At 33.4% G+C, this 20,998-nt stretch overlaps 2 protein-coding genes across 2 annotated transcripts; one reads left to right on the top strand and one right to left on the bottom strand.

Moving 5' to 3' along the window:
- Positions 1 to 1,895: 1,895 nt before the first annotated feature.
- LOC149898902 (hsp70-binding protein 1) lies at positions 1,896 to 6,235 on the bottom strand. The gene is made up of 6 exons (XM_090114385.1): positions 5,895 to 6,235; positions 5,404 to 5,484; positions 4,730 to 4,922; positions 3,967 to 4,185; positions 3,108 to 3,266; positions 1,896 to 2,308 (listed from the first exon to the last, which is right to left on the bottom strand). Exons 1-6 carry the CDS (start codon positions 6,003 to 6,005, stop codon positions 2,016 to 2,018), a joined length of 1,056 nt encoding a protein of 351 aa, XP_089970511.1. The 5' UTR covers positions 6,006 to 6,235; the 3' UTR covers positions 1,896 to 2,015.
- A 4,182-nt stretch (positions 6,236 to 10,417) lies between these two features.
- Positions 10,418 to 12,771, top strand: LOC149898903 (uncharacterized). The gene is made up of 2 exons (XM_090114487.1): positions 10,418 to 11,127; positions 12,367 to 12,771. The coding sequence occupies exons 1-2, from the start codon at positions 10,786 to 10,788 to the stop codon at positions 12,742 to 12,744; spliced, it is 720 nt and encodes a 239-aa protein (XP_089970613.1). The 5' UTR covers positions 10,418 to 10,785; the 3' UTR covers positions 12,745 to 12,771.
- Positions 12,772 to 20,998: the final 8,227 nt, after the last annotated feature.

The following is a 20,998-nucleotide window of genomic DNA, read 5'->3' on the forward strand; positions in this document are numbered from 1 at the left end:
AAAATCCAAAAGTGCACGCCTCATAATTTTTTTTAATAAATATTTATTAATTATTATTTTTGTTTATTTAATAACAATTAAACCACATCGAATCAGACCCTGAAAAATGAAAGGGTTCTATTCCTGAGCATACTCAAGCGTAAGAGAAAAAAAAAGACTCGATTAGTAAAGTATTTCGGTCGCTATCGTGTTAACAAGAAAAAGGATCCGCACATACAGACACACGGACGTCCAAGACAGAACTTTTTTAAACTGTTTTTTAACCCTTAATCGGCCATGACTTCAAACAAGTTTATTTTAATACATCAGTACGGGGTTATATCAAGATTAAACAGTAAAATATTAAAAAGTAAAATATTGGGTAGCTTATAGGTTTTTTTGGCGGTGGGATATTATTTCCCTATAACCATTAAAAGTTATGTTTTGTGGGAAATTATTTCCCTATATCCATGAACATACATGTGGGAAATAATCTCCCACTTTTGCCGCTTTTGCCTGCGCCTTTACTCGTCGATTTTAACACAGGGACAAAAAATAAAAATGCATCATTAAAGGAGAATGGGCAAATTGGGCTTGAAACTTGGGCTAAGACCAATACACACGAAATATTGTTTTTGTGATAGATCATTACACATACCTTACGAAAAAAATAAAATAAAAAAAGAAATCAACCGGGTTCTTGTACAGTCAAGGCAAAAAGTTTTATTTAGTTGGCTATTATTTTGCGCACAATAACGGTGTTTTTAATTCGAGTGAAGTAAGTATAAATCTAAATGTCACTGGAGTGACTGAGTTTAACCACAAAAAACGTCTAACTACGTTAAATTATAATAAACACGGTATAGGTACCTGTTACAAAACATAATATTAGTGTATTTCGCTTATTAGAAGGCTTAAGATTAGTACGTATTTGTAAGTGAAAGTGAATTGGAGTAAAATAAAGATATTTTCATTGTCTTATAACAGTTATTTATTGCAAAAAATATTATACACAAAGAAATAAAACTTGATGTGACTGTACAAAAACCCGGTTGATTATTTTTTTATATATATTTTTCCCGTTATGTATGTGTTATGATCTATTATAAAAACAATATCTCATGTGTATTGGTCCAACTCAAGGGTTCAGGCCCAACTTCCATAGTAAAATGCCCATTCTCCTTTATTATTTATTGAATGTGTATGAATTTTTAAATTACTTTTTACTTTACTCAACTTTTTACTTTTTATACCTACTTGGTATCCTTACAGGATAAAGGGAAATATATTCCCACTTGAAGATTTCATGCACGGCTACAGGGTATTAATTTCCCACCATTTTTTAAATTAGAAAAAATAACCCAAAGTAACAGCTTTCGTACGTTATTTTGTTTATATTTGATAAATAACACGTTCTTCTTTACGAATTATAAACAATTGCATATTTACAGGAATTTTTCTGGGCGTAGATCCAAAAACTATCTTGAATTTCGGGAAAAAACGGTCGTTTTAATTAACTTTTTACTTCGATTGTCTACTGACATTCACAGTTGACGTTTAGAAAGAAGTGTTGCTAGAAAAAAATTAAAAGAACTATCTATCTTAAGGTGCGTTCCTTAATTTTTATCGTATCTTTAAAAATACAAAAAATAATAATTAATTTGTGGGCAATGCCGAGGTGGGAAAATAATATCCCCATGGCTTATTAAGGGTTAACTAGTTTAAATAACAAAAATGACATCAAAAATATCATGAACGTTAAAAATAGTGTTTTTTATTAATATGTGTGTGTATGTATTATCTTACAAGTGCAATGTATGATACATAAAGACATTTTAAGTTTGAAAAATCAGATGTTTTGCGCGAAGTGACAGTAGTACCCACCTCAACGCTTCGCTTATGAGACGTGCAAAAAACATTAGATTGACAAAGCTATTAAAATTACTCATATCACCAGCCTCGAAACCGCTCAATTTCGCACTTATGACGTTTCCGTACTTTAAAATTAAAATCGCCATTTCTAGCTCCATACAAAATTATCTATCAATCTCATTATTAACGAGTTCAACTTGTGGCAGACCATCCAAAATCTTCAATATATTCTTGCAGTATTGCTTCTCTTCTATGTATTCTTCTTCCAACTCTGGTCGTTTTAAATGTTCTTCTAGAACATTCTTCAGATCTAAGCTTGGATCTTGACACTGCTGTTTCACTCTGGAATCTTCTAGAAGGGAATGTAGAATGCTCAAAAGATGTTCTGTCGTATTGTCTCGCCCGGTTTTGATTTGTTCCGCTATTGTTCGCGCCAAGTTGAGTTCTATGAATTTTTCTGGAAATAAAAATAATAATTTTGAATTGTGTTATTTAAAAATTTAATTCTTGCGGTAGTTTGTGAGGATTGGTGTATGTGTGTTTGTTACTCTTTCAGGAAAAAAACAAAAATTGAACGGATTTTTTTTTAATTTTCCCGCGGTTTAGTTCACGAGTGAAACCGCGCGGCTCAGTTAGTTAATAATAAAATAATCCTTAAAATTTGGCCATATAGTTGATTCTCTTTAATATGTATCATATTATATGTTTTTCCAGGTTATCAAAATCAGACAGATTGTGAAATTTGTCATCAGTTTACATATTTTTATTATATTTGCTTTACTTTTTCCCCAGGGCCTATACAAAATTTTTCTGTTTATACATATGCTTTGGCGGGAAAATATTTTAACGTGTCCCTAATCTCTACTGACCTCTAACATCAAGGCAGTTGGCATTGAACCTTGAATATATTTTTTTTTATATAAAATAGCCAGGCATTTGACTGCACCACTACATGATGGTAAGTAGTGATATAGTCTATGAAAGGGCCTGCCTAGATAGCCTATTCACTCTTGCCTTGAATAGATTTAAATTATATTTCTCTGGGAAGACAGAAGCGGGTAGGGTGTTCCATTCCCTTGCATATAAAACTACCCCCCCTCTATCACACTCTTCCCTATCAATTAATATAAATCAACCCCCCCTCTAGTGATAGAGGGGGGGTTGTTGGGAAAAGTGTGAACTTTTCCCTGTCAATTAATATAAAACTACCCCCCTCTATCACACTTTTCCCTGTCAATTAATATAAAAGTACCCACCTCTAGCGGCAGGGTAGTGTTGGCACAGGTACGTGACGAGGAAGGCTGCCCTGGTCTTAGCCGCTGAGGCGCAGTCCGAGCCCAGTAACTGAGCGAGTGTCTCGCACCCACCTTGCGCTGTTAGTTCCCGGCATGCGGGTTCGAATTCACGGGTAGCAGCTGTAATTGTGAAATAATATTGTGTTTATTAATTTGTATTAAAAAAATTGATATTGAACATTTTTGATGAGATTTGACATAAAAATTATTCAACCAACTTTATAAACTACTAGCGGTCCGCCCCGGCTTCGCCCGTGGTACCTACATGTTTATAATATCCTATCTCTCAAGTTGGATCGAACTGCACATGGTGTGCGAATTTTATTATAATCGGTTAAGTAGTTTAGGAGTCCATTGAGGACAAACATTGTGACACGAGATTTATATATATTAAGATTTTAATGCTACAATAACAAAATCTACTATTTTAATCCTGGGTGAAACTAGGACATAATACAATACACATCGTAAGTTCAGATTCCTATATCCTTACTGACATTATAAATGTGGAAGTGTTTTTGTTTGTACAATAAAAATGTAAACTATGACTGCATTGAGCATTTGAAAACACGAAAGTCTTTAATACACCCAGTATTATTTTCATTTCTAAAACACTATAATCTCAATCTTACCATAAAAAATCGTCAAATCTATATAAAATGACAGAACCCTCACCCGTTATAGCCGACACGCACTTGGCCAGCACTTGGCCGCGCTCCGTGGAGGCCAAGAGTAACACCACGTTCAGAAGACCACACTCCAATGCCTTCACTTGGCAGAATGGTCTCAAACTAGCCATATAAAATGACAGAACCCTCACCTGATATAGCCGACACGCACTTGGCCAGCACTTGGCCACGCTCCGTGGAAGCCAAGTGCAGCACCACGTTCAGCAGACCACATTCTAATGCTCTCGCTTGGCAGAACGGATTGTTCTGGCACAACTCTGTGAGGATTTGACTCGCTCGAGAGCGTACTTCTTCGTTTTCGCTACTATAGCAAATCGGGAACATAGCAAACCCGCCCATTTTGTAGAAGTCTGAAAAAGATACGAATCAATCATAAAATAATTGATTAATTGGTTATATCAAAAAAATAAAGGGTTTCGATACAGAATTACTGTCCCGTCTATAAATATATTTATTTAAAAAAGTTAAAATATAATACTTTTAAGCTTTACTCAACAAAAAAAAGCAATTACTGTTTATTATTTGCCAAAATTGATTTAAATCCAATTCAGATTGCTCTGCCTAGGAAGGTATGTTTCTATTAACACTTTCATTTTTTAATTATTCTATTTACGGAGACAAATCAAGCAAATCAAAAAATCTTTATTATCTATTCAGCTTTTCTTGAGTTCAATCAAGTACTTCAATTAATGTAATTTTGATGTAAAGTTTCATCCAAATCCATAAATAAGTTTTTTCGTGAAAAATTAACAAACATACATACGCCCATCCTCACAAACTTACGCATATATAATATTTATGCAGAAAGAGACAAATCCAGCCAACCAAAAAATCTAACATCCATTCAGCTTTTTCTTGACTTCAAAATTATGTAACTTAACTTTTTTCACTCACCGTTAGCCACATCAATATCATCAATATACTCGAGCACATTATTGAACGCCACATCCACCTCCTCAGGCAGGCTCTCACCGAGTTGGATGCTCTTCATCTTCTCCGAGTCTGTGAGCACCTTGATACCGTTCTGGAGCACCTCCGCTACATTCACTGTGATGCTTTTTAAGGCTTCTTCTAGGAATTTACGCCTCTGGATATTTATTATTTATCCGTTAATATTTAAAAGTTATTTGAGTTTATTTTCTGACAAAATTTGGATAAATATGAATTTTGTAGGAATGAGCTTATAATTTATACTTTGATGGTTACCTCTTGGTGGAACTGAATTTTATAGTTTTTGTCATGTCCTGATGATGATATCAAACCTTGTCAAAGTTTCCATGATAAAAATTGTATATTTTTATATTAAGTTAACAAAACATTGTCAAAGTTAAGAAAACTGGTGAATTGTGTGCTTCATTTAAAAAATCTTAACTATGAATATAATAACTAGATATTTAAATATAGATATATAGAGAATATATAAAATATTTAAACCTTTCAATAGTTTCAGTATCTTATATTTGTATAATTAATATAAAGCTGAAAAGTTTGTTTGTTTGAACACACTAATGTCAATAACTAATGTACCAATTTTAATATTAATAAGGAAAATAATTAATAATACTCACTTCTTCATCCATTGGTCCAAACTGTGAATTACCAGGTGCATCTTCAGCCTTGGTGGCTTCCATTGCAAACCGCAGCAGACCCTGGAATTGTAACAAAACAATATTTTTTATTTTTGTTTTACTTTTGACACATAGGTAACTACACATTTTTCTTCATTCTTGTATTTGAACCTGAGATATTTTGACAATTTTTGAATCTAAATTATAATAAAGTCATTAAATTTCTCGAAAAAAAGGACAATATTATGGTTAAATCGTTTTTGCCCAAATTATAAAGTTACAAACATGAAATTATTCAAAAAGCAATTACTATTCATATAACTTTATAAGTATGGTATTTGCAAAGGGACAATTAGAGATGTTTCTGGATATGAATATTAAGTACAAGAGACAAATCAATAGATGAAAAATTCACGACTTAGCTTTAGTATATACGAAAATCTTGTAAGACAAATTTTCGCATTAGACACTTGGAAAAACAAATTAGGTACCTGCAAGTTTCTGGGCTGCCGGGGTTGTGGGATTACGGACTGTTCATTTCGAGCAGGAAACGTTAGAGCACCAGCTATTGAAGCTCTATTCTCTTCATTATTTTGATCCATGTTTGATTTTACGTATATTTTAGGTTAAACACAGCACACACCACACGTAATTGATAAGATACTTGAGAAACTACGACAGACGCGGACTTTTATTCAATCAACTATGACGCATACAAATAGAATGAGCAATATTTATGTGTGTAGAAACTCGCATGGAACTCGCACTTCTAGAAAATTTAAGAAATCTCTAGAAAATTTGATTTGCACAAGTGCACAACAACGAATTTGGGACAATATGCTTATATGCCAAACATTGACTGACTTTTTATAATGACAGGTGACGTTTACGCACAGATAATATAAAGAAATTAAAGAATATAGCCTGTGAATATAGCATGTCTGTCTATAATTATCTATAATCTATTCTGAATATTATTTTCAAATACGTTTAGATGATACAATAATTTGTTTTATTTCTTAAATTAACAAGGAATTATTATTACAATAATAAATATTTAAAATTTAAAAAGTATTACCTAGTATCTAATCTGTGGTATTACGCCGCGTAACATACATAGTGCACTATGTACAAGCGTTATGATGGTCACTTGATGGCATCTTGATGGTCACGGAAATATAGACATATTATATTATATTTCCATAATGATGGTATATTAGTATAGGTATAACTGTAGCAATAATTTAATTGGATTGTCTGTTACTCGCATAGGTTACTCGTTTGTAATATTAAAATAAACGCTCTTCGCTAAAAGCTTATATGGATGTAGGTAGACGGAACATTATATACCAAAAAAGATATTATAATAGTATTTTTTTTTTTAATTTTTGTCCGTCTGTCTGTTTATTCTGATTAATCTCTAGAATAGATGGACTGATTTTGATGGCACTTTGTCGTAAGGATTAAATGGAAAAACTTATTGACGTGGGTGAATCTGCTGGACACAGCTCACAGACATGTATCAAGATAGACTAAGCGAGTGTATGTACTTCCCATGTCCAAACTAAGTTTATGAAACTTACTTGACGCTGGCCTACACTCAGTCCGCGCTTGCAGTTCGCCAAGGAAAGACGTGAAGCTAAATAAAGTAAAAGCCGAATTGCTCCGTTATAAACTGTAGAAACTCCACAGCTGTGAGTGGCCGAATTAGCAGAGATGTTTCCTTCCACCGGTAAGTAATTTTCTAATCAGAATATGCACTATTTATTTTAAAATCAAATAAAGAATATCTGTGGAAAACGATCGTGACAAACACGGATACCAAATCATACGAAATGATTCGGAATACATTGCGGCTTTTACTTGGCACGGTAAAGATCGCGTCGTATGATAACAAGCAATGAATAGCGTCTTCTCATTTTTCTGTCCAATTTTGTGGTTAGTGATGTTCATTTGATGCAACAGTTCTCGATTCTAATCGATTTTATAATCGAACAGAAAAATGATAATTTGAAGGAGCAATTTTTCAGAAAAAAAGGCATAGATTTTTTTTGTCATTTAATACGACTTGACCTAGAACTTTTAAGTATTTTAATACAAAGGTACTAAAAATAAATATTATGACATGGACGCCATTAGTTAAAGTGTCATCTTGGGAGTTTTTTAAGAAAACTCCTTATTGCTTAGACTATGTTTGTTTTTTCAGTTTTCCAAGTAACCCGAACATAAAAGGAAAATGGATCGATGCAACGGGACATAAAGATTGATTGATTGACAGTTTCATTACTTTCTTTCGATGGCCTCTCTAGTACGTAGTACATGGTAACTCAATGGGCATATGTAAGAAAAAGCTAAAACACATTAGTTTACTTGTTAGAATATTAAAAGGTTTATAACTTTATTTTATCATCCCTCTGTCTATGGTAATTATCATTTTTCTGTCTTGAATCGATTTAGTAATCGATTACGATTCATTTATTTGACTACCTCTTAGACATAGATCTAGTTTGATCTGATTTCTTTCGATTTACTTCGATGGGATAGGACGATACTAGAATCGCCGTGCGAGTGGCGGCCTAATCGATTTAGCGTAAAATGAAATTAACATCACTAAAAAGCGCTCGTGACGTCATAACGCGTCAAGGTCAGTACAAAAAATATGACACGCTTGGTTTTCATACAGATCGCGGTACTTGCGTTGTCTACTTAAATATACAACTCTGTGACACAGCTAGTAGTAGTTCCGGAGTTCAGCGCTTACAAACAAACAAACTCTTCAGTCTTCTATAAATATAATATTATTATACTATGGAGTATGGAAGAATCAAGTACAGCCGATAGTGGAGTTGAAATGTGTGTCGAATTATAAGCATAATTTCCCTATCAATTGTAATTTAAATACGTAAGTTAAAATGCGATCATTGAAAATTGGTGAGATATCGCAGTGACTGGCCTACGTATAACAAACAAGATTCAGCACCTGGATTTGCTGACTAAATAGATATAAATCTAAACTTTCACTGTTCCACAGCCGACAGAAACTTTTGCATTTATAAAATACCTACCTACCTGTATATGACTTTAATACTTTTTTCTATTACAATGTTGATATTTGGAAAATTGTCAATATAATATTATCAGAATTGAAAACCTCGACACTGATAAACAAGATACGTTATCTAACTCTCAAGATAAACTGGATGTAAAGTGAAAACATATCGACATCCCAACGCACGCGAACATTTGTTTTGGAAATATTTTGATTGACGTGGAATATTTGATCTGAAATAAGAAAATTCCTATTTAAGAAACATTGTGATAGATTTAAAATCGGTGAGTTGATTTTTTATTATGTTTAACGAAAGGTAATTCACGATCCTGGAGCGTATTACTCAAACAAATATCAAGTGTTAATAATATACTAGCTTTCCGCCCGCGGCTTCGCCCGCGGCTTCGCCCGCTTTGTCTAAAACATAATAAATTATATACTAAAACCTTCCTCTTGAATCACTCTATCTATTAAAAAAAACTGCATCAAAATCCGTTGCGTAGTTTTAAAGATTTAAGCATAGGTACATAGGGACGTTCAGGGTATTTAGTAGATAACTGGTAGAGCTAGATGTTGGTAATAGAACCTAGGCGATTACAATCTATCTTACACATTATTTCTTCGATATCAAATTAGAAAAAAAATAAAAAGACGTAGACCTACGTTACACGGTACACTCTCTTTTTCTGTTATAAGAAATATTCTATGAATACCTACCTAAGAAGTTTTTTTTTACTTTCATATAACTTCATATAACTACTTAACTATACTTAGCGAAAATCGCAAAAAAATCTTCGAACTTAATTTTGTCGAAAAATACATAGGTAATTAGATAATTTTTATTTAGATTATATTTTTCAAAAACAAAAGAAAATTGATCAAACAATAGAATAAAATTTATCAATACCTAATTAAAAGTATTTTCTTGAAAAAGAAATTGATAAAACTAAGACGTATATTGTGAAGGAACAAATAGAAAACAATCGATTAATCTGCATTTTGACCTTAACATCTCCTTCTGTTATTGATATAGTAGGTATCGAAGAAATTTGTATTAGGTACTATACAAAAAAAATCCTTTTTTAACATTTTTTTAATGTTATTTTTAGTAACAGGTAGCTTATTGCTAGCACAAATAAACATACGTTAATAACAATTCAATATATTGATAAAGATGGTATTTGTGTGTTTCCTTCCGTGTGTAATCTTTATGGAACTTCGTAAACAAATTACGTAAAAGATAATTGTTATTTATGCCTCAAATAATTAGTAATTACCTCTGAAGCGACCGTACTACCGTCTACTTGAGATGTTTTCAAGATACCACGGTTCTATTAATTAAGTACCTACTAATTACGATATCTGGAAGGAGGTCCTTCAAATTATTCGAACAATATTATCATCTACTAGCTGTGCCCCGCGGTTTACCCGCATTGTCAGCTCCTGTTGATCTGAGCGTGATGATTTATTATAGCCTTCCTCGATAAATGGGCTATCTTACACCAAAATAATTTTTAAAATCGGATCCTGAGATTCCTTTCAAACAAACAAACAAACAAACAAACTCTTCAGCTTTATAATATTAGTACATGTAGATTGGTTGTGTTACATTCTAGGGTTGTGATTAAATTAAACACTTTGTCATACACATTGTTGTTAGCATTTTAGTACGTGTGAACCTGTTATTGTAAAAGTACTTTCGTCCTTTCTACAATCTAATACAACAAGATCTCTTCAAATGATTTCAGATAAACTGCTCTTGTTGTATCTCCGTTATCGTGATCTGGAAAAATCTACGAGCGCTATCGGATTGTGTAGGATATAAAACTCAATAATAATTATTAGGTATACTTTCGAGATTAATGATCTAACTATCTAAGACTAGCTCACGTTAAAATCACGTATTATATTATTGTATAGGTAGATTATTTTTTAGCTTAATATCATATAAGAGGAACTGAAAAAGCAAAAAGCTCCCTATACAAACAAAATAGTGCTATTAAAAACATTTAATAGCACTATTTTGTTTGTATAGGGATCATAGTAGAGATAAACTACGATAAAACCGGCGCCAGACATATGTTCAAATACGCAAATACCTACAAAGTCGCGAAGTGTGGCACTGACATTTGTGTATTGTGCAAAGTTTGAACACATATTTGTAGTTTGCCATCATGTGTCGGTTTTTAGTGCGCACATCAAAGTAAACAAAGTTCAAAGTTTGTGCGGCCTTCCATACTCGTTCTCGTTGCAGTGTTTAGTCGCGTGTGAGCCGCTGAACGAAGCAGTTGTATGCAATATTTAATCTGTAAGTGTTATTTTGAGCGTCAATAATGGAGTGGGGTAATGACGCCGTAATAGAATTTATAGAGCTACTTCAAACAGAACCCTCAATATGGAATCCGAAAAACAGGGATCACAAAAATCGAAACCTGGTAAACGACGCATGGATTAGAATAAAAAATAGTTTCTCCGTGCCGTTTACAGTAGAAGAACTTAAAAAGAAGAGAAATATCCTACTAACACAGTACAGAGATAATTTGAAAAAGATTAAAGACTCAACGAAAACAGGCTCAGGAGCAGTTGAGATTTTTAAACCAACGTGGTTCGCGTTCGATGCGATGCACAATTATATGGGTTCCGTATACAATTATCATCCAACATTATGCACTAAGGTGAGTAAATAGACAGATAATTTATTTCATAATATTATTAAGAACCAATTATTTAATGTAAAAATCCTTTATTTAAAAATAATATATTTACAATTTTACTGATTCAAAATCATATCGATACCTGCATGCAACAACATCGTTACTCACTTTTGACGATTTTGAGTTACAATCATATTCTTACTCTACAAAAAATGGAGAATTTTTCGCACTCACTTCGGTCGCTCTAGTCCTTTAAAATAACAACAGAGGGCGTTAATTTTCAATAGATATAACTTTGAACCCATTTTGAACCTAACACCTCCTAACACATACAAATAAGGTTGCAATTTGTGTTAAACGTAATAAGAACGGTGACAGTGTCATTCATTGTTATTTAGATTTCTATGGTGATACTCATAATACTTGTAAATATTCTATAATTTTAAGGAAAAACGGCATTATTTATAACAAAAAATAATTTACGATGAAATGTTATGCTTTTATTAGTATAATTACAACTTGTGGAAGAATTTCCGCAATGGGAAATGCTGAAACACACCATGTACCTATATGTCGTGGCCATATCGTAAATTTGCTCATTTCATGAAATGATTGGCCATTTCACGAAATGGTTGCATTTTTTATCTGGTTGGAGAAGCATGGGCTTTTTGAAGACTCTGAACACTGACGTCATTATACCAAAAACGTGTTCTACCTTGACTCTTGCCTTAGATAATTTTCGGTTAAAACTTCTTTTCATACTTTGTTCAGGGTGGTGTCCTGGGTACGGTCTCATGATATTGTTACTTAATGCAAAGGCACTATCAGCCACAAACACAAATGACACATTTACATTTCTTCCTGGTAACGGACGGGGATTCGGTAGTTTTAGAGTATTGTCGTTCATTTTATCCCATAATATACTGTTTCTTAAAACACCACCGTCGCTCATTCTACCTTGGCAACCCACATCAGCAAACATAAATAAATAGTCACTGTCTACTAAACCCAATAGGACAATACTAAAATCTTTTTTGTAGTTTATGTACTCAGACGCACTATGAATAGGCGATTCCAATACAACATGCTTGCCATCTATAGCTCCCAGGGCATGTGGAAATAGCCTTTCAAAGCCAGCTGCTTTGATTAGCCACTCATTCGTAGATTTCGGCAACTGAAACAGAAATTAATAATTTCTGTCATATTTTACATTCACAATGCACAATTTATGCCTAATTTTAGTACTTATTATGATTGCAGGAGCGATCGGATTCTAGTATTGAACGGAGAAGCCGTTCACATGAATCGGAATCAAGTAACTTCATGGACTCAAATACACTAAGATCTGAATCACTTGTATCAAGCAATCGAAGTGAGACTCCTGAAAACCAGTCTGATTCTTCTGTGATTCCCAAAAGACGGTGTAGAATGCAGGATGTTGCAAAAAAACAGATGGATGAGGCATTTGCATTAATTAAAGAAAGATCCAAAAATACGAAAGCAGTCAGCGAATGTGATTTATACGGCCAACTACTCGCTGAAAAGCTAAAGTCACTACAAGAAGATCACCGACTGATATTAATGAACGAGATTGATAATTTAATATTTAGGTTCACTATGAAAATTAGGAAAGACTAAAGAGATATGTTCACCGAAAACATTTAATCAACATTCTATTTTTGTACCTAGATCGTTCGAGTCTGAACAATCTTCAGTTACACCACAAGAGTATGTTCAACCGGGGTCATCGACAAGGCAATACCCAGCAGCTTCAAACGATTTATGCTAAGATCTCAATCCATTAAAAAATAGGTACGATATTCAATCAACACCAATGCCATATGAAAGAGACATACGAATACAGACTGAAATTCATGAGATACCGGGGCGATCATTTGATTCTCAAACTGTGTCGCAGCCTAAGGTCGCAATCAAATTACATAACAAATACTTGCACCGCATGTGATTATGATAATAATATAGAATCATTTAGTATAAACTATAAACATTAAACAGTCTTAATCGGGAACCAGAAGTGCCAAAGAATAAGAAAATTAATATTATTTCGGAAACCTTAAAATTAATATAGAAAATAAAAAATAGAAAATTAATATTATTTTTAGGGCGTATAGTACGCCCTAAAAATAACAAAGATATAATTCAAGAAGCATAATATGACCGATGCCGTGGTACCGATATTAGTGATGATGATGACCATTACCACTTGGATGATTACTAAATTCGGATAACTTTTGATTACTATGACATATTTAATTGTGTAATTATGAAAACACACTAGGTAATTTGATTATTAATCTTTATATTCATTAATTCATTATTCTTTAGCTTCATGAACAATAAAGAAATGGTTGAATTTACTATGTAGTTTTCTTGTTATCACCTTCACTTCATCCCGAAGAACTCGAATCAGCGCATTACAAACTTCATATTATACAATAGTAGAAATAAGTTGATGAGAAATTTTAAATAGGTATTGCAGACTCATATAGCTTTCACCTGTTGCTAGAAACCTTAAAGTCAATGCTAATCGATTTTTTGTAGGAACAGCAGTTCTCCATTTAGTGTCTTTCTTTGAAATTAAAGGAGAAATTCTTTGCAATATTACTTCAAAATCAGCACAAGACATTCTGCAAAAATTATCGAAGTAGCCTACGGGTCTAGGCATCAAATCTTCTAGCATATTAGTCATGAAACCACTGAAAAAAAAATGAATTGGTTAATTAATAAATAATTCAGTAAATTAAATGTTTAAAATTGCAAACTATTTAACTTACCGTGTTCTCTTACGATACAGTATAGACATCCACTCACGCCTTCTTCTTGGAGTTTTCACAATATGAGAATGAAAAAAAAATTAAAGGCACTCAAATAAAACAGACTGACGGAGTCATCAAAATCGTCGTCTAATCTCTCAGCCATCTTTGCGGTAACTGTGGCCGTAAATCATTTGAAATACAAGTCTAGCCGGATACATTTGTGCATATAAAGTTTGATCAAAGTTTTGAAAATGTGTGCTCAAACTTTGATCGCAATGTCTGGCGCCGGCATAACATGGCGCGCCCCTCCAAATTACTGTTTCAATGTGTGTAGTGACATCCTTACGAAGGAGTTTGTATGTAGTTGTACGTATTCGTCTTTAGTACTTTACGTCCAGATTTGTTGGTCAACTAATCATAAGTTGCCGAGCGCCCAAGACAACGCACACGTGTCGTTTTCATAGAATACGTCAGTGGCTCAGTGCAGCGCCATTACTAATAATAATGAGCGATTAGAGCGTGACTAGTCGAGCAACAAATCCGTGGATTTGTTTTTGTTTGACGGCCGTCTCATTACGCACACATGCGTTGTGAATCTTGGTGGTGTATTGTAATTTGTAAATACTTTCACAAATACTTCAAACGTTTTGAATTTTGGAGGGGCGCGCCATGTTATTGTAGTTTATCTCTACGTAGGTACTTAAAATTTAGATTAAAAACTACCATGTATTAGTTTAAAACAATCGTGTGCCTATAGGTTATTGCTCCACTGGAGTACTGGACCAATTTTCATCGTTTGTATAATAATACTGTAAAATAATATAAATGCAAAATAAATACAATTTATGTCCTCAACATTGTTGAATGTATGTCGTGTAGCATATTTTTTTATAATTTCCAGGAATGCCGCCTCGTCAAGACTACATCCAGCCCAGTCGTATCCGGGTCGAGCAGACCCGTACACCCCCTCCCCCGCCCCCCGGCAGGCTCCAGCGCCCCCCGCACGACCACCCCGCTACGTACATTACTTCCCAAACTAGGCGTAATAATGCTCCTACCATACAGACCTCTTAGCTATGGATTTTCTATAAAATTCTGCCATCCACGCTGCCGACTTGTAAACTGTTGTCTATAGCTAAACTTTATCTAATCTGTGTTTTTATCCAGCCAGGAGCGATTTTATTTTCAAATGAAAAAAATACTGTACGGAAATTTGCATGTCTACTTTTCTATCTATGATATTCATTTTTAACTCGTTTCGGCATAATGACTTTCAATTCTTAAAATACCTATAAGTATTATTAGGAATAATATTTTAGTAGATTAAGATTATTTAACCCGCCATTGGTGACGTGAATTTGACTTACAGCGTTGGTGACCCCGGTCTCACGCACCGGGGTTTTTGACTACGAGTTTATCTGTAATTTACGGTTCATGCTACTTTTCATTGGGATAGATATAAAATTTGATCTTTTATTGTCAATAAAACATAGGTATTTAATAAATCAAATCTCTTTTATTAGCATAAGACAACATCTTTGAAATAACTAAAATTGTCAAGTATTTTAACAATGTTTTTTTAAAACTCAAAAATAAAGCATCAATCTTAATTATTTAACAGTAAAATTAGGCTTAGTCAGTCTTATGACACTGAAAACATAAAATGAAGTAACATAAATGGTAATACTTCGACCAAAAAAAAATATATACAATACTAAAATCACTCATCTTCTACAGCCAAACAACTAGAGCAAGTTATTGGTACTACGTGCGATCTGGTTCGAAATTATCTGGTTCGAAGTCACTTCCAGATTCACTTTCCGATGACGTTTGTAATCTGTCCTCATCAGATACTGCTTCTTGCAAAAGAGCCTCGAGACGACACTGATTACTTTCGTAAGACATGCTGAAACAGTGTTCACAATTTGAACAAAAAACACGGAATTTCTTGTAAAATATCGATCAAATCTAGCAAAACGCTTACTAATAATAGAATTATATGATTAAACTATAAATTACAACAATAGCTTTATCAAAATAAGTAAAATAAAAAAAATACACAATAACCATTTTACTTACTTAGTTGGTGACGCCGGTCTCACGCACCGGGTTTTGGCCAAAACTCAGTAACGTGCGCCCGCGTCGCTGTCATGGGGTAGGGGTAGGGTAGGGGGCGCGAAATTAGGCAGCTACTCGAAACCACAGTGCAATTCGATAAACGGTGACAAAAATATTTGGGTTTCTTTAACTGCCCGGTCTCACAGACATATGAGGTCACCAATGGCGGGTTAAGGATTATTAATTAAGGACCTACTTACCTATTTTCTAAATTAAAAGTATAATATAAATTATGAGCTATGATCAATGTTTATAAATATACTTAAGTATGTAGGTACTATATTTTTGAAAAATATTTAATAATAAGTACCGTATAATATTATTTAAGATTTATAGTCTGTCTGTCTGTATCATGAATGGTGACTGATAAATATTTAGGATTAGGTAATTTGGATAAAGATGAATTTGAAAATCGATATAGTTAAGTCCCTCATTTGAAATGGGACACGAAAATTTAGAAAGTGTAAATGAATATTGTATAAATAGTAGCGAGTATTTTAATTTAAGGTTCATTTTATTTGATTGATTTATAAATAAAGTATGAAAAACTACGTCTTGTTATTTGATTAGCTACAAATATCTAGATATTTAAAGAAAAAAAAAACAAACAATATCAAAACAGTAACAACCCTATTGCTTCAATGGTGGCTGGTGCGTAGGTTATTATTTCATCACAGGGGATTAGTCGCTTTACTGTTCCTTCTACCTACTGTGTATGTGGTACAAACGTTCGTCTGCCAAACCGCTCACACACAGTACACACTACACACATCACATCGCGTCGAGAGTCGCGACTCGCGTCAGTCGTAATTCATAACTCTCGTAAGCAGTTGTCGCGGTACCGTCAGCAGGGAGAGCCGCTTATTTACGCGATATTTTTAAAAATGACACGAACAAATTGCGCTGTGTACGGTTGTTTGAACTCGTCAATAGCGAATCCAGATCTATCGTTTTTTAAACTTCCTACTAACTGTGAAAGGTAAGAATAATGATACCTACATATAAAGTATATAATATATTATATTACTAGCGGTCCGCCCCGGCTTCGCCCACGTCGCACGTTTTCTCTACATAAAAACCATCCTCGTACTTCAAGGAATATAATAAAAAAAGAATTATCGAAATCGGTTCAGCCGTTCTCGAGTTATGCGCTTACCAACACATTTTGTGATTCATTTTTATATATAAGAAGATATATATGGGAAGGGCCGAATGTGGTTTGAATTCCGAACTTAGGCTGACCATTTGATTAAAAAAAATGTAGCCGAATTTCTGTTCAATTTCGCGCGCTTTCTGCAGAGCGACATGTCAAACGTCGTGTGACGTGTGACGTGTCATACCTTTTCGACGTTACTTAAAACATATTTGTAAAACGTGATTTTTTTATTCAGATTCAGATTACAATTTTAAAAAATAATATAATTTTTTATACATATTTTGTAATCAGCACTTGGAATTGTTGTAAACCTTCACACCTTTTTTAATGAAAATGACAAATAACAAAAAATATTTCGTTATCTTTTTCAGACGATCCGAATGGCTTCGTCTGATATGTCGAGAAGATTTGATGAACAAACCGCCTCACAGTTATACCGTATGTCAAATTCATTTTCATTCTATGGATATTCTATCGGGAAAGTATCGCAAAAAGCTCAACATCAATTCCTTACCATCTCTTCATCTACCAGAGTTTCTAAAAAAAGATGCTCAGACCTTGACAGAAACTCCAAAGATGGTTGAAATCTGTATACAGACGGACCAGGTAAAATTTTCATACAGTGACAGTAGTCAAACTACCAGATCTCTTTCAATGGATTCTCCCGGGAAAAGAAAGCAAAACTCCTATGTTTTGGAATGTGGAAAAAAAATTAAAACTGATAAATCGGAAAAATATCAAAGGGATCAATTCCATGAGTTTTGTGACAAATATCTGACGAAAGAGTTAGCTGTGTTGATAAAGGCACAAACTCACTTAAAACATCGTTCTACCGGAAATAGATATGACCAAAATTACATTATGTTTTGCTTAAATTTATATTATAACAGTCCACAAGCTTACAAGTTGCTGCAAAGTATGGTATGCCTCCCAAAGCCGGAAACATTAAATAAGCATAGAATACCAGTAACATCTAAAATAAACGACGGACTTATGTCAATTCTGAAAACTAAAGTTGATGCCATGAATAAAATGGAAAAGAACTGCTCAGTTGTCATTGACGCCATGGGTTTAAAGACTTATTTATTTTATAACTTAAAGCAAGATAAAATAATTGGTTTTCATGAAGTCGATGGAGTACAGTCACCGGCACCTGCTAGAAAAGCTTTAGTCGTGATGGTTCGTGGGATTTTTGTCAACTGGAAGCAACCCGTGGGATTTGCATTACTCTCTGATAGTAGGAATAGTTCCGACGAGATAGCTAAGTGGATTGATAGACTTTTTGAAAAATTATTTGAGATAGGTCTCAACATTAGAACATTTGTCTCCGACATGGGATCTGATCTATTCAACATTACAAAACATAGATTTGTTACCATTGAACGGCCTTATTTCTCCATTAATGAGAGAAAAATATATTATATTTTTGATGCACCACATCTCATAAGACTGATTCACAACTACTTCATTACCTACGACTTCCATTTCCGTGACCGTGTAGCTAAATACGAAAATATCGTTAAATTTTATGAGAATGATAAACAAAAGAGCATTAAACTTGCACATAAATTGACTAATAGCCACATATATCCAACAAATTTGGAAAAGAGGAAAATTCGCTATGCTACTGAACTTTTAAGTAATTCTGTTGCCGCTGGTATATCCACTTACGTAGATTTTAATCAGATTGAGGAGTCCGGCAGGAGCACTGCTGAACTCATTAGAAATATGAACAATTTGTTTGACGCATTAAACTCATTAAGTCATAACGATAGCAATGAATACAGAAAAGCTTTCTGTGGACAGGAATCGCAGATAACTTTCTTCAAGGAAATGTTGACTTTTTTTCAACATGTGAAATTGATCAATCCGAAAAACGGAAGAAATATTACTTCATCTGCTCAGTTTATAAACGGCTTTCAAATAACAATTACTTCTATTTTAATGCTTTTTGAAGATTTAAAGTCAGAAGGGCAAAAGTTTTTAAGTACAGGGAGGCTCAATAAGGGTGTACTAGAGAATTTTTTCGAACAAATTAGAAACAAGAATGGTTCAGTAACCGCACCCACAAGTAGACAGTTCATATGTGGTTTTCAAAAAATATATTTTTCCAGTATAAAAAGATATCCAAAAAAAGGTATTTATGATTTGGGAAAATTCCTTACTCGTGCGATCAGTCAACTGACTGACGAAATGTCACACAAAGAGTCCCAAGAAACGCTTGGTGAGTGCATCGAAGACTTAGATAACGTTCAAATTATGAGCTCAGAATATAATCAAATGAATATAACCCAAAACAACTCACTATTTTATGTATGCAGTTATCTTCTAAAAAAATGCAGCGAGCGTCACAAGATTTGTCAAATTCTGAAATCATATGTGAAACCAAATCAAGCTAGCCCCAAGTTTAATTCGGAAAGGCGATACTCAAGATACAGAAAATACAGCAAAGATGTCAACCAAAGCTTACTTATTGTCCCACCAGACGATTTTGTTGAATATGTCCAGAAATTAGATGACATTTTCTGTTCCTACTTTAGAAGAGAATACATCAACTGCGAACTGGTTGAATCTATTTACAAAGAATTCAACTCAATTAGATTTATTTTACCCTGTCCTTGTTTCCCAACAGGCTACTTAAAAAAGCTGTTTATAAGAATGAGAATTTTTTACACTATCAAATTTAATAATAAAGGAATGAGGCGTAACAGCCGAATTCATTTTACTGTAAATAATTTGTCATTTGAATAAAGTGTATAGTAATATGAAGATTTTTTTATTGTAATTTGTTTCATATTAATACAGACTTTATTTTAATATACCTTAGATAATTATGACGAAGAAGACTGTTTCTAGAAGACATTGACGTCGTCATGAATTTCGCTTTCATGGCTTAGGTTCACCAAAGTTTGTTCCAATAAAGCAATTGAGTAAATAATTTCTTTTTTTATTTCCAACTCGAGGAGGGTCCGATCGCTTTATTGCCTTGAACTCGATTAAACCGTGTCATAGAGCGGATACGCTTTTTATATAAACACGGAACATTCCATTTGTTCAATTGTTAAACATTTTTTACTTATTCAGAAGGCTTCAATAGAAAAATTTAAATCTAAATGTGGTAAGTGCAAAAATTGAATTAACATGATGATCATTAAAACCAATAAATAGGTGTTTATTTACCAGAAAATTTTAAAATAACCCCGCTGTTGCTCAATGCAAGTGCGACATCACCGTAAAAAGTTGTCTTTTAAATGTCTGAATGCCCTTTTATCATTTTTAATGGTTTCTAATCATTTGTTTTTAAATTTATCATAAGTAAACTTCAAATGAGGTTTCATTCCAGCCACGATTATTTTTTATTCTTGTAATCAGCAACTTCCCGCCGACATATTATTAATAATGTAACATCCTTGTAACATCATTTTAAAATTTTTCAAAATGAGAGGAGACAAAGTTGTGTTATACATATTACGTACCCGTTTAAACATGTTATCCATGAAAATGCCTACCACGTAACTTTGTCTCATAAAATTTTAATTAATGTTATTTTTAATTTGTTTCATTCGTGTAAAAAAGCAATTATACCATGTAATTTTAACAAAACAAGGGGTAAATGTGGGACAAAGGATAGTTATGTAGATAGTACCTCACGGGGCATACCTTTTATTATGTTTCATAATAATTATTTTAATAACGTTTACCCTGGTCCCTGATGTAGTGATAAGTGAGATACCACTTTTATTGGTTTTCCTTTTACGTTAATATTCTTTAATTCGTACGTAGTCTTTTTGTAGTCTTTATGTTATTTGTCACAGATAATGTTGTACGTAAACCTTAAAAA

Source organism: Colias eurytheme, chromosome 21, assembly GCF_061535395.1.
Source record: "Colias eurytheme isolate Ceu_HAF_F1 chromosome 21, ilColEury1 Martin Lab GWU primary, whole genome shotgun sequence".
In the NCBI taxonomy this organism is placed as follows: Eukaryota; Metazoa; Arthropoda; class Insecta; order Lepidoptera; family Pieridae; genus Colias; species Colias eurytheme.